The sequence below is a fragment of the Scyliorhinus canicula genome, chromosome 19, assembly GCF_902713615.1.
Source record: "Scyliorhinus canicula chromosome 19, sScyCan1.1, whole genome shotgun sequence".
NCBI lineage: Eukaryota > Metazoa > Chordata > Chondrichthyes > Carcharhiniformes > Scyliorhinidae > Scyliorhinus > Scyliorhinus canicula.
This window is the reverse complement of record NC_052164.1, coordinates 50,216,757-50,231,321: the sequence shown is the minus strand read 5'-3', so window position 1 is coordinate 50,231,321 and position 14,565 is coordinate 50,216,757. Positions and strand designations below refer to the sequence as shown.

At 44.9% G+C, this 14,565-nt stretch overlaps 1 protein-coding gene across 1 annotated transcript in view; it reads right to left on the bottom strand.

Annotated features, from left to right (window-relative positions):
• ace (angiotensin I converting enzyme (peptidyl-dipeptidase A) 1) overlaps positions 1-14,565 on the bottom strand; it is a 223,005-nt gene that overhangs the window by 9,074 nt on the left and 199,366 nt on the right. Inside the window, exons 21-23 of the mRNA XM_038778735.1 lie at positions 13,290-13,434; positions 2,243-2,341; positions 265-387 (exon numbers count right to left, since the gene is read on the bottom strand). Coding sequence (XP_038634663.1) covers positions 265-387; positions 2,243-2,341; positions 13,290-13,434 — 367 coding nt within the window. The remainder of the gene's footprint in view (positions 1-264; positions 388-2,242; positions 2,342-13,289; positions 13,435-14,565) is intronic.

The window sequence follows — 14,565 nt, the reverse complement described above, 5'->3', positions numbered from 1 at the left end:
TTCCCCAGCACTTGGCTTTTTCTCATGTTCCCTGGCTCTGTTGTAGACTGAATGGTAGAATGCTATTGCTGCGATTAGCCGATAATCGATTAACAGGTTGTAACGGGAGGATGACAGAAAGCGAACAAGATGGACCCTAGCCATTGCCCCTCCAGCATTTCCGATGTTTTCTGATTGTCTTGTTCAAAAAGGTTTTCGAGCATCGTAAGGGAAGTTGGTTAAGGTTCCTCTGAGGTAGGAAGATGTCTTGTTTTTTCATCTTACCCAATGAGCGTTCCTGCAGCTTTTGACTTGTAGATGTCACATTTATGCAGAGGTCCAGTTTGACCAGCGACTTTGCAAAGACTCTCGTGGAACTGGAACTGGATGATGAAACTCACAAAGTACCTGAGAAAGGGCAAGGCATACAGTTGGATTTCAGATCAGGCATGTAAGTGGACATATTCATAAATTAGGATTTTGATGTCAGCTCACAGATCTGAAACATTAACTCAGGCTGTCTGTCTCCACAGCTGTTGCCAAACAAACGGAGTATTTCCAGCATTTTCTGGTTTTACTTCAGATTTCCAGCATCTACAGTACTTTACTTTTGAAACTCAGTCTGGCTCTGCTTACTCGCCCCAGCACTACATTAATAGACGATTGTGAAGTATTGTCCAACTCAATTTAACTCTGCTGAAGGTGGCACAGTGGTTGCACTGCTGCCTCTCAGCACCAGGGACCCGTCTTCGATTCCGGCCTTGGGTGACCGTGTGGTGTTTACACATTCTCCCTGTGTCTGCGGGGTTTCCTCCTTATGCTCCAGTTTCCTCCCACAGTCCAAAGATGTTCAGGTTAGGTGGATTGGACATGCTAAATTACCCGTAAGGGTCCAAAGATGTGCAGGTTAGGTGGGATTATAGGTTGGAGTGAGGGAGTGGGCCTAAAAAGAGTGCTCTTTCAGAGGGTCGGTGCAAAGTCAATGGGCCAAATGGTCTCCTTCTACACTGCAGGGGTTCTGTGGATGTTTGGACCTGTACTACCTGCTCAGCCATGTTAGAGGGCTGCTTTAAAATTCGGGATCCACTGACTCTCTTGGCCATCTTCAGCAGTACTCACCCAAAAGCTCCTGCAATCCCACTTCCCAACTCCCTCACTTCTCACTGTTGAATGGGAAGAGAGGAGGCCTCACTCAGAAAGAGGGAATTAATTAACTTCACAGCCTCGCGTCCAGGAAGATAGTTGCTCTTGCTCCAGAATATTGTGGAAATTCCCATCTGTATTAGCATTGCCAATGACAGCTGGCCGTGCTTTTTTTTAAATTTTTTTTTTTTAATTTTTTTATTGGAATTTTTTGCAGAAAATATAACAAAAAGTATAGCAAAAAGCAGTAATATGCAACTAACAGCCCCATATCACCCACAATTCCCCCCATACCGTAACATCACATGTATCACATTCCCCCACCACCCCCCCCAAACAAGAGAACTTAACCATAAATTAAAATTAGATAAATCAAATTTAAATAAAATAAGCTAACATAATCAACGCCCCCCCCCCCCCCCCCCCACCCCCCCCCCCCCACCCCCCCCTCCCCCCCCCCCCCCCCCCCCCCCCCCCCCCCCCCCCGGGTTGCTGCTGCTACTGTCCCAGTACCCTATCGTTGAGCCAGAAAGTCGAGGAAAGGTTGCCACCGTTTAAAGAACCCTTGCACCGATCCTCTCAGGGCGAATTTAACCTTCTCAAGCTTAATAAAGCCCGCCATGTCATTGATCCAGGTCTCCACGCTTGGGGGCCTCGCGTGTCTCCACGCTTGGGGGCCTCGCGTCTGGCCGTGCTTTTAATCACACAATTCTATTTTGGTCACAAGGTACATTCCGACCAATGGAATAAGGAATATTTTTGAATTCATATTTAAGTATTCCTTGCAATCTGATGAAGAATAGAATGGGAGCTGTTACTAACTCTACTTGTGCAATCTGGAAGTAGCAACACACACAGTCAAACAACATTATTCCATCTCCAGTTTTTAAAAACATAATAAATGGAAATTGTGAAAAGAAAGTTTTTAGAACACAACTTTTTAAATGTCCCAGGGAATTTTCCCCCCTGGATTTGCTCGCAGCAGTGGCTAGGAGATTAGTCTCTCAGTCCAGGGGAATTCCAGGATAACCCGGCAGATATACACACAATTCTCCAATCAGTCATCAGGATACATTGACACCATCACTGGGCTGGGGAGAGATCCATGTTAGAGACGCACCTGACGTAAGGAACACTTGAAGGAATATGGAACTTTGCACCAGGATCAAAATCTTCCTCTGTGCGAGGGACAGGAGGACACACGCCCTGATATCTTAATCTGTAGGAAAGAGGTACAAGGTAAGATGGACAGTTTTACAACACTGGCCTGCCTAGTCAGGAGTCTGTCCTCAAACTTCTACCCATTTGAAGGGTGGGGGGGGTTCTGAGATGAGACCCCTTAAAACTGGATAGCTGGGATAACACTAGAATAGATCTACATAAGTTAGTTTATTGGGGATTGAAGCTAATAATAGAAAGTGTACCCAGTAATCATTATTAACCATTAGGCATGCATTCATAGAATATAGCATTAACAAGCATTTAAACTGTTGCCAATAGTAGTGGCTGCAATATACGATGGGATTTAAGCTAGCTAACTTGACCACATTTCTAAGGCAGACAGAATGAGACAGAAAGAATGTGGTCAGCAATAACACATCCAAGAGAAGCAGTTGGCGTCAGTAGCTCCAAAAACCAGCATTCAGACAGACAATGGTACGAACAGGAACCACACTAATACAAGAGAAATGGGACTAGGGGAGAGCTAGAGATAGCGGATGCGAAGGTCTTGAGAAACAATAGATGGCCAGGGAACAGAATGGGGCTAAATCACAAGCCGATCACGCAGTCACCATGCTGCCTAAAGTAAAATTCATTGGCCAAGGTAAAATCTACAGCTACAAGGATTGGATCGAGTCCAACTGGGGTGGGCTACTAATTTTTGGAAATTGTATAACTGTTGAACCTAAAGCAATCTAAAGCAGAGTGGTTTTAGTGTTTATCCAAATCACTCTCCCTCGTACATTGACCAAGTTGGAAAATAAAGCCAACTTAACCAGAATTGCTGTCTCCAAGGGTCTTTGTATTTAGCTGAGCTGTAACTAAGAGGGAGGTTCTCCACGTAAAAGCCAGCTCAATATTCAGTCCTGAAAACACTCCTATACCATTACACTTCGGGAAGTTACTATGCGCAGAATCTGTGAGCTCAACAAACAAAGTATAATTTGCAACTGGAAGAACTCTTTATTGGGAAGTAAAGAATTCATAAATAAAATACCTATTTATATATTATACATATAATTTTATAATTTGTATGTATTATATTGTTATGGGCCAGCGTTTAGAGAACACCAAAGTGTATCATGGAGTTCACCTGACCCACAACTTTTAATAGATTGTGGTTATGGGGAGCACAAGGGCCTACTTCACAGGTGTGATGCAACAGAGATCTAAAGTACTTTTAAAGCAAAACCATGTTTATTTATGAATCCAGTTAACACTTTATAAACCCACAGTAAACATCTTAACAACTATCAACACCAATAATCACCACAGATACAATGTTCTATAAGTAACCCTTCATAACTTTCCTAACTACATCCATAAGACCAAAATACCCTTTTTACAGAAAGACAGCAGTTTTAAATTCTCTACAGAAACAGGCATTACTTTGAAATCCTCAAATGATCTGGAGACAGTCTTTAGCTTGCAGAGAGAGATCCTTATACAGCTGCTTTGCTTTGCCTGCAGCGATCCAGCTCTGAAAACGAAACTAAAACACACTGTAGCTGCCTGCTCAAAAAACAAAAGTAAAGCAGACAGACAGCTCAGCTCCAACAACACTCTGACATCACTGCAGCTATTTAATAAACATCCAGTTCTTAAAGGTACATCCACTACAGCTATTTGATAAACACCAATTTCTTAAAGGTACTCTCACATGACAATATAATAATGCATAATATAAAATATACACATTCTATATATGTGTTGCTGCCCTACTGTGTCTGAACTAGTAGAGGAGTATATTCAAACGTTGAAGCACTTTTTAATTCATTCTCAAGACATTCTCATGAGCATCATTGACAAGGCCCGACACTTATTCCCCAATTCTAGGTGACCGAGAGAAAATGCTGCTGGCCTTTCTTCAAGCGTTACAATTTATATGGTGTATGTAGACCCAAAGTGCTGTTAGGGAGGGAGTTTAGAGTTTTTACACAGCTACAGTGAAGCAACAGTGATATGTTTCCATGTCAGGATTGTGTGTGCCGTGAAGGGGAACTTAGTGATGTTGCTGTTCCCACACTCCTGCTGCCTTATACTTGTTTGAAGTTGGGGTTTTAGAGGGTGCTGTCAAAGGAGCCGTGGTGAGTTTCTGCAGTGTACCTTATAGACGGGACACGCAGCTGCTACTGTGCGTTGGTGATTGAGGAAGTGAATGTTTAAGGTGGTGGATGGGGTGTCTGCTTTGTCCTGGGTGTTGTTGATCTTCTTGAGTGTTGTTGGAGCTGCACTCATTAGGTAAATGGAGAGTATCCCATTATATTCCTGACTTGTGCCTTGGAGGTGGTAGCTTCTGATCTTTCCTTAGTGGTCACTCCCTGTAGTTCATTTTAGATAGTGGAATTAGTTGGTGGTCCTGTTTGGTTAGGGTGGTCGTGTTGGATTAGGTTGGTCCAATAAGATCAAAAATATCAGGTCAATAATTGCTGCAAGCACTTTTGTTGAAAGAATTGAAATTGTAATGTGGAACAATGGAATATAATGACCCAAATCACTAGGACAGGAGACACAGACCAAAGGGCTCACAAAAATGTCCAACCAAGATTATAAAGGGGGGCCAGTTTAGCTCGGTTGGCTGGACAACTGGTTTTTGATGTAAGGCCAGATGCACGGGTTCAATTCCCGTACCGGCTGAGGTTATTCATGAAGGCCCCACCTTGTCCCTCGCCTGAGGTGTGCTAATCCTCAGGTTAAATCACCAGCAGTCAGCTCTCCCCCTCAAAGGGGAAAGCAGCCTATGGTTATTTGGGACTATGGCATCTTTACAATTTATTTCAAGACAGATCGAATTCAAAAATATACAGGTTATATTAAACAGTCACCATACTATATAAAGGTTACAGAGGCACTAGGAGGGTCATCGCCAGAAATGAGAGAGTATTGTAATGGACAATTTTAATACTTAATATTGAATAACCGCTTAATAAACTGATATGCAAGCTGTATGAAGGACGAGATAGTAAAGCCAGGAGAAAAACAACTCCTTTAATGGAATGGAGAACTACTAGTAAGAAGAGAAAGCCAGCCATTGTCTACATGAATGCCTGTGTTTAACCTGCTTATCTTTTGAATGTATAAAGACTGAAGGTTGCGGCGCTCGGCGCGCCTTCCTCTGTCTCCTGTGGTTAGAGGAATGCGTCCTCTGCAGAGTAAGAAATAAACAAACTTGCTCATATCCATGACTTATTGTTTCTGAGTTTTCCTTTTTCCCACCACAGTTCTTGGCGACGAGGATGGGATCCCGTGCTTGAGATAGACACTGGGAGATTCGGGGAGGCGTTAGCGCTGATGCCTTGAGGGCTTTTCACCTCATCTCAAATGCTTCAATTGGCCATCAGCGTGAGAGGACCAGGAATTACTGTGTCACCTCAGCACCGGGATCCGGACTGAAATCTGTGGTAAGGAATTGCTCTATTATAAATTATAGACAGTGGTGAACAGTCTCACAGTGACGGGTGGATTTAGACTTGGATCTATCAAACAGGTTTGACCTGTAAAAATACCTAAACGATAGGTATTGGTTTGCTGGTTTAGGAAAACCAAGCCACCTAAGCGGACGCGCTTACGTGCGGGAGCCTCCGGAGGAAAATCAAGTCACAAGGGATAAGGTCACTGTGAGTCTGGGTCACAAGTAAGATACCGGTCATGGGCAATAGCAATGGAAAAAAACAAACAAATGCTGCAAGTTTAAATAGCCCTAATATACGATACATGGTTACTAATTATGGACAAGACTCGGTGAGTCAAGTTAAAATGTGGGTGAAGGAGTGTGGTTTTCCTGAAGGAGGAAGTTTTAGTTTAAGACAATCGGAATTATTAAAAACTCAGTTAGAACAGAGGGCAAAAGAAAGTGGAAAGAAAAGCAAACCAGTACTGACTGTCTGGGTGAACAGGAATGCTAAAGAATGCATTATGAAATGAAAATCGCTTATTGTCACGAGTAGGCTTCAATTAAGTTACTGTGAAAAGCCCCTAGTCGCCACATTTCCGGCGCCTGTCCGGGGAGGCTGGTACGGGAATCGAACCGTGCTGCTGGCCTGCTTGGTCTGCTTTAAAAGCCAGCGATTTAGCCTTGTGAGCTAAACCAGCCCATTAGCGAGGTCTACTACGGAGAACCACCTTCTCCCGGGTGGGATCTGTGCCAAAATGGTATATGGATTCGGAACATTAGGGGCTCTGGCCATAACAGCATCATTGACTGCCTGCAAGTCCTGTACAAACCTCCATCCCTCGGGTTCTCCCAGGAGAGTCGCCCTTTTTACAGGGAAAATCGGTGTATGCACTGGTGAGTTTTTGCAGGGTACTATGACTCCCGCCTTCAATAGTGAATTGAATACGGGGGTGATCCCTTCTACCGCTTCGGGTTTCAGCGGATACTGTGTTCTGCATGGTCCATAATCAGACTTTGGTGTAATCTTTACGGACTACAATCGCGCATTAGACCCACATCATGTTTTCCCTTTGCCCAAAGTTTCCCCGGAACTGTCTGCAGTCGCGGGTCATCGCCAGTAATTTGTACAAAACTCCAGGTTGTTCCCCTATGGCTCTGGTCTGAGGCGGGGATTATTTCCACCACTCTCTCTGCCTGAGATAGCCAGTTAAGATTCTTTTTATAAGCTCGCATACTCGTACTGAACCACACAGTTGTGTATGAAAGCAGTGTCCAATCATTGACTTTGAGATTTTTAAGGACTCACGGTCTCAAATCTTTCCATTGTCTATTGGACTTGCAGGCAGTCAATGATGCTGTTATGGCCAGAGCCCCTAATGTTCCGAATCCATATACCATTTTGGCACAGATCCCACCCGGGAGCAGGTGGTTCTCCGTAGTAGACCTCGCTAATGCATTCTTTAGCATTCCTGTTCACCCAGACAGTCAGTACTGGTTTGCTTTTTCATTTAAGGGAAGTTCTTATACATTTATAAGGTTATGTCAGGGATATTGTGAATCGCCCATCGTCTACAACAAAACGTTAAAAAAGGGTTTGGAGCCACTAATCCTGTCCTCGGGATCAGCCCTCCTACAGTATGTAGACGATTGTCTAATCGCAGCTCCAACCAAGGAGCAGTGTGAGCAAGACACATTAGCACTATTATACCACCTAGCTGAGGAAGGACACAAGGCAAGCCTTTCAAAATTGCAGTTCGTGCAAGAACAAGTAATGTTTCTGGGACATTTAATATCAGCACAGGGTAAGACCTGAGGACAAAGCAGAGTGAAAGCAATCCAAGAAATCCCTAAATCCAGGACTAAAACACAGTTGATGTCCTTCTTGGGAGTGTGCTCATACTGTAGGATGTTTATTCTCAACTAAGCCGTCATCGTAGCCCCTCTGAGTGACATAGCCCACGGGAAGGGCTTGCAAGCCCATAGTATACTCAGCTGGACCCCAGAAGCAGAAAAGGCGTTCAGCGACTTGAAATTGGCGGAGGGAAACTTCGGCCAGTGGCATATTTCTCTGCTAAATTGGACCCAGTAGCAGCGGGGCTGCCTACTTGCGTGAGAGCAGTCGCAGCTGCCGAAAAAGCAATAGCAGTCTCTAGAGATATCGTGGGATACAGTGAATTAACTTTGTTGGTACCACATGCAGTCTCACTACTTCTCCTAGAGCAAATAACAGCTCATATGTCTGCGGCAAGGTGGTTAAGATATAACACGGTCCTGCTGGAAATGCCAAACATTACAGTGAAAAGGTGTACCATACTTAACCCTGCCACTCTTTTTCCCACCGCAGGTGATGGGGAACCACATGATTGTGTTGCTCTAACTAATGAAGTTTGTAATCCGCGACCTGATGCAGGATACCCACCTACAAAATCCCGACATGGAACTGTTTGTGGATGGGTCTGCGTTCAGAGATCGAGAAGCGGGCCAGAACTGTGTGGGGTATGCTATAGTCACATCACACAACATACTAAAAGCAGAGCCACTTCCTAGACACCTCTCCGCACAAGCTGCGGAACTGATAGCCCTTACAGAAGCATGTAAACTTGCAGAAGGCAAGTCCGTTACTATCTACACAGACAGTAGATATGCCTTTGGGGTGACTCATGATTTTGGAACCTTGTGGAAACATAGGGGATTCTTATCATCAACAGGCAAGCCAATCACGCTACATGAGCTGATTTCTGATCTCTTGGACGCAGTCCTCTTACCTAAGTGTATTGCAGTCTGTAAGTGTGACGCACATACAGGGAAAACCGATCCAGTCTCACAGGGAAATGCAAGGGCGGATGCGGCAGCGAAAGCAGCAGCGCGAAAACCTATCAGTGATAATGTAAACATGCCAATGCTAACAGTTCCTATCCCAACAGCGGACATACAAGACCTGCAAACACAAGCCTCATGGGAAGAAATGAAAGAATGGTCAAAGGCAGGGGGTAAGGTAAAAGAAGGGGTATGGTACGGCCCCAATGATAAGCCATGTCTACCGAGAGCGCTATTTTCTCATTATGCTAAGTTGACACATGGCAAGGACCATGTGTCAAAAGGAGGGATGTTCAAGAGTATCGCTGCACATTGGTATACCAGAGGCTTTACTAGTTACTCCCAGAAATTTTGTGAGCGATGTGTTATTTGTGCTATCAATAATCTGGGAGAGGAATTAAGATAAGCCCAGGGGCGCACCCAGAACCACTGAAACCCTTCGAGCATATTCAAATGGACTTTATTGAGCTAACCCCAAGTGAAGGGAAGAAATACTGCCTAGTAATGGTTGACATGTTCTCTAAGTGGGCAGAGGTGTTCCCTACAGCCAAACAAGATGCTAGTGCAGTAACCAAGGCCCTGTTAACTGAAATCATTCCACGATGGGGCATCCCAGAGAAAATCAGCAGTGATAATGGCACGCCATTTGTAAACCAGGCTCTTAAGCAGGTAGGAGAATACCTAGGCATTGATCTAAGGCAACACTGTGCATACCATCCAGCGAGTGGAGGAGCGGTAGAAAGGGAAAATGCCACTCTGAAAAATAAGCTAGCAAAGTGTTGCGATGAAATGGGAATACCATGGACGAAAGCCCTGCCCGTAGTACTAATGTACATGCGGACTAGGGTCAGAGGTAGAGCCAATTTAAGTCCATTTGAAATATTATTCGGCAGACCACCCAACACTGGAATTGGGCCAAAACCCGTCGCGAGGACCCTGACCAGCCATTGTGAGGATGAAATGTTACGTTACTGTACAAAACTCTCTGCGATTTTATCTCAGGTGCAAGCTCAAGTGAAGGAAGCCCTGCCACAACCGGCTGAGGGGAAGTTGCATGACCTGCAGCCAGGCGACTGGGTAGTGGTGAAAGACTTCAGGAGGAAGAGCTGGAGAGCTAGACGGTGGCTGGGACCATTCCAGGTGCTCCTTGTGATGCAGACAGCGATAAAGGTAGCAGAAAGAGCAACGTGGATTCACGCTAGTCATTGTAAGCGGGTGCCAGAGCCCCAGCTCACACCGGACAAGTCAACATGAAAGGAGTAATGTCGCTTATCATGATGCTTATGCTGGAACTGGTAATGGGAAAAGCGTATTGGGCTGGAGAGGTTACAGTGACATTAACCAGAGGAGAGACAGGCACATTTACGTGTGACCCGTGGCCCTATAACTCTAAATACTTGCGAGATGATAAGTACTTATGCTGAGACCCCTGTGGCCCATACAACTGGAACCTGGTGGTGGCGACCACGGCGAAAGGACTCCCCAAAACTGGTAATCGCTTCAGCATAACCAAGACAATCTGAAACACCGCCATGGTAACCGTAAGAGCAGTAGAGAAAACAGATGGAGGAGTGTATTGGTGTGCCATAAACAGACCATATTCTGACCTGTTTCAAAGAGTTGTTATCACAGTTGCAGAACCTCGACCCATGGTGATGGAAAGCATAGTACCCCAAGACGATATGACCATGAATCCTCAGGATGAAGATGATTTCAGTGACCTGGATACGTTGGATCCGAGCGGAGAGGAAACACGACGGGCATTGAGACGGTGCGGAGACAATAGCGCATGTGCTCTAGCCCTCCTACATAAGGAAGATTTGAAGATTAGCGGGAGTTGTTGGATTTGCCATGCAATGACAGGCCGATGGCAAACCAAACCATTGACGGCTGGGTCTGCTCAACAAGGTCACACCGATGAAAGCTGGGAAACTGAAAGGGATGGCAATTGCACCCTTCCCCGAAGCATGCTCATGGTATGCTCACGCTGGACAGCTGATCAGGAAAAATAAGACTGTAGTCCCACACCCCACACCCCAATGCCACATGCTTAGACGCTCATCCTGTAGCCAGTCGAATGGCCTTTGAAGTACCCCTCTATCATGCAGAAACATGTGTGTGTTCAACCCATCAAAGAGGCCCTGAGTTGGGGCGAGCCAGCTGTGCTACCAGAATACATGTAGGTGTTACAAGGTCCCTGAATTGCACTTCCAAGTGGCCTAATGGCACCGTGCATGCTTTTTCGTGCCCATTTGACCGGTTGACCTCACAGTCAGGACTCATGTGGGCATGTGGCAGAAAAGCGTTCCACCTCTTGCCATCCCAATTCAAATGGACAGGGGGCTGTCACCCTGCAGTTGTGACCACCGGAACTACTGTATCCTCATTCCCTGAAAACCAGCCTGATCATCATCATCAACGTCAGCGGAGGAGTTCACAAGGAGTCCCTCGGCACTTCCAAGGCTACAAACTGGCTGACCCTTGGACTGATCCGGGCGCCAGTATAGGATGGTCACTGTTCCTCGGTGGAGGCACAGCAGCAGCCCTCAACAAGATCAATGGGTTGGCGTGGTCAGTTCTGAAGCTGGCCAACGAGACTGAAGCAGCCCTGACTATGGTAGATGGAGAGATGACAATAATTAGGACCACCGTGATCCAACACAGGCTGGCCCTGGACATCCTGTTAGCAGAAAGAGGGGGTGTCTGCAAATTGCTTAACATGTCCTGCTGTTTTTACATATTTGATGAGCATGAGAACATAACCAATATCATTAAGCACATGCGAGAGGCTATTCGAGTGCCCCCAGCAGCCGATGACTCCTGGTTTGCATGGTTCACCAGGTTATGGGGAGGCTGGGGGTACTGGATAATACATGTGATAATACCAATCATAATCGTGTTCATGTTTTTGTTGTGTATAGGACCATGCATCTACCAATGCCTACAGAAAGCAGCTATAGCAAACCTGTCCCGCAGTTACCGGATGTTGAAACTACCTGACCCAACAGCAGCAAGGGAACAAGTTGACTTAGAGGAGGCAAACCAGTGGATACCTCCATTCGAGAATGAACTGTCAATAGACTAATCTTCTGTATCATATAGTTATAATGACAACCTGTTTCCCATTTTATGTACCAAAGATTAATGATGGTATTATTGAAAAATCTACAGGAGTACGATAATAACTGATGTATGTTCTTTGAGCAAACATTTGTTTAACAATAAGGGAATGTAGATACTGCTTAGGTGACTGGCTGCGATTAAAATTTTGATAGATGTTGTCATTAGGATGACAAAAAGGAGGGAATTGTAATGGACAATTTTAACACTTAATATTGAATAACTGCTTAATAGTGTGATTAACTAAAGCTGCAGGCGTTTGTGTGTGTGTGTGTGCAAGGTTAGAGAGAGAAACTGCAAAACTGATATGCCAGCTGTCTGAAGGACGAGATAGTAAAGCCAGGAGAAAAACAACTCCTTATGTGGAATGGAGAAATACTAGTAGGAAGAGAAAGCCAGCCATTGTCTACATGAATGCATGTGTTTAACCTGCTTATCTTTTGAATGTATAAAGACTGAAGGTTGCGGCGCTCGGCGTGCCTTCCTCTCTCTCCTGTGGTTAGAGGAACGTGTCCTATGCAGAGTAAGAAACAAATGAACTTGCTCATATCCATGACTTATTGTTTCTGAGTTTTCCTTTTTCCCACCACAGTTCCAAGAACAAATTAATTGGCTAGACGTCTGCTCTCTTAACAAGGTTAATGTAACAGATTATAAATTACACAAATATATTTTTGTCGTGTAGACACAGAGCAAGTGCCCTCATTTGCAGGGAAGAGAAAAGCTGGAGCCCATCAATAATAGGATATTCTTCATGAAACCTTTTTAAAAATAAATTTGGAGGACCCAAATATTTTTCTTTTCCCATTAAGGGGCAATTTAGCTTGGCCAATTCACCTACCCGACACATCTTCATGAAATCAATTGGGAATTAGGAAGAAACGTCTTTATCTCCGAAAGTAGCGAGAATGTGAATACAATCCCACAGGGAATTGTTGAGGTGAATGGCATAGATGCATTTATTGGACATTTGATAAGCATATGCAGGCGAGGGAATACAGGATTATGTTGATAAAGTTAGATGAGGAAAGAAGAGTGGAGATTCAAGCGGAGCAGTAACTTCTGCAGAGACTTTGATCGAATGGCCTGAAATTATATGAATTTCACATTAGAATAATCTAACTTTATGTAGCTGTCTTTCTTTTTCAGTCCGTCCTTCCCACTCTTACCTGGTGTCACTCTGTTACCTGACTTGCAGTCCCTCTCTCTTTCTCTCCCTCCCTTCTTTCTCCCTCCTTCTTTCTCTCTCTCTCTGTTATCTTACATCAGTCTCTCTCTCCCTCTCCCCCTCTCTCTATCTTTATAACCTACAAAAGGGGCTGGTTTAGCTCACTCAGCTAAATCGGTAGCTTTTAAAGCAGACCAAGCAGGCCAGCAGCACGGTTCGATTCCCGTACCAGCCTCCCCGGACAGGTGCCGGAATGTGGCGACTAGGGGCTTTTGACAATAAGCAATTTTCTTTTTTTTTTCACATACTCGCAATCTCTTTTACCGAAAGGAAGAGCAATAATTTTCTTTCTGTCCCAAGGGGATAATATTCTTTTCTCCAACTATTTTTGATTCTCTGAATTACTCTCTGCTGCCATTTTATTTCTGACTGTCTCCGGATTTATACCTGAGGTTCCACCACTCCTGGTTGTAAGCATCTTCTGGAATCCGCCCATCAAACACCTTCCAACGCCATTGATCCATCAGGTAGCTGAATGGAAGGAAAGCAATCTTGTCCAAAGCGATGCTCATTAGGTAATTGATATCACTCTCTAGATAGGAGAAAGGTCCAGAAATTATATTTAATCAATTATCCTCATGAATAATTCCCCTTCTGGGCTCCAATGTCAGCAGACTGCTGTTATCAGAGTGAGTGGAGACGCAGCATAATCTGATGCAAATGAGTGAGGCAATTTGGCCCATCTTAATTTATTCGCCCAGAACAATACTACAACTCCTCCATCTCTTTGCTTCTTAACTGATTCCTGAGGTTTGTTTCCTTCACTGTTGCATCCGAAAGCCTATTTCATGTGTTGGTGTTAGAATACAAGGGGGTAGAGGTCAAGCTTCAGCTGCAAAGCCTTGATTAGACCGAGAAGCTAAATGGCATACTCCTGTTCCAATCTCTATGCTGTCAAACACTGAAGATCCATGACGCTATTCAAAGTAGAGCATTGGAACATTCCCTGTTTATTTCTCAATCAGCATCACTAACACAAATGAACTTGCCATTGTGACATTGCTGCTGTGAGTTTGCTGTGGAAAAATTGGTTGCTGTGTTTCCTACACTGTAACAGTGGCTACATTTCAAAAGAACTTCACTGGCTGTCAAGCACTTTGTATATCCTTAGGGTTTAGAAGGTCGACAGGCTCAGCTGGATTAGCTCACTGGGCTAAATCGCTGGCTTTTAAAACAGACCAAGCAGGCCAGCAGCATGGTTCAATTCCCGTACCAGCCTCCCCGGACAGGTGCCGGAATGTGGCGACTAGGGGCTTTTCACAGTAACTTCATTGAAGCCTACTCGTGCCAATAAGCGATTTTCATTTTCATTTTTCATATTAGTTCCCTGGATGCAATTTAACGGTAAGTCCAGGGGGTAAGTAGGTTGGCACTAAGTTTCAGAGACTTTGAGGGGGGGGGGGGGGGATGTTATGGAGGGTTACGATCCTGCCTCCATTGGTTCTTCTCTGGGGACAGCTTGTAGTCCCAGCAGTGGCCACCACTCGAATTACCTGCTGGGGCGACAGCCATTGAACTGGTCAGCAGCTGCCTGAAATGGGGGCATAGGTCTCGTCCTTAGCCAATTAACACCTTGCCAAATGATAATTGGTAATTGGTGCAGGGCAGCGGTAACCTTTTTGTGGTGTGTGTGTGTGTGTGTGGGGGGGGGGGGGGGGGGGGT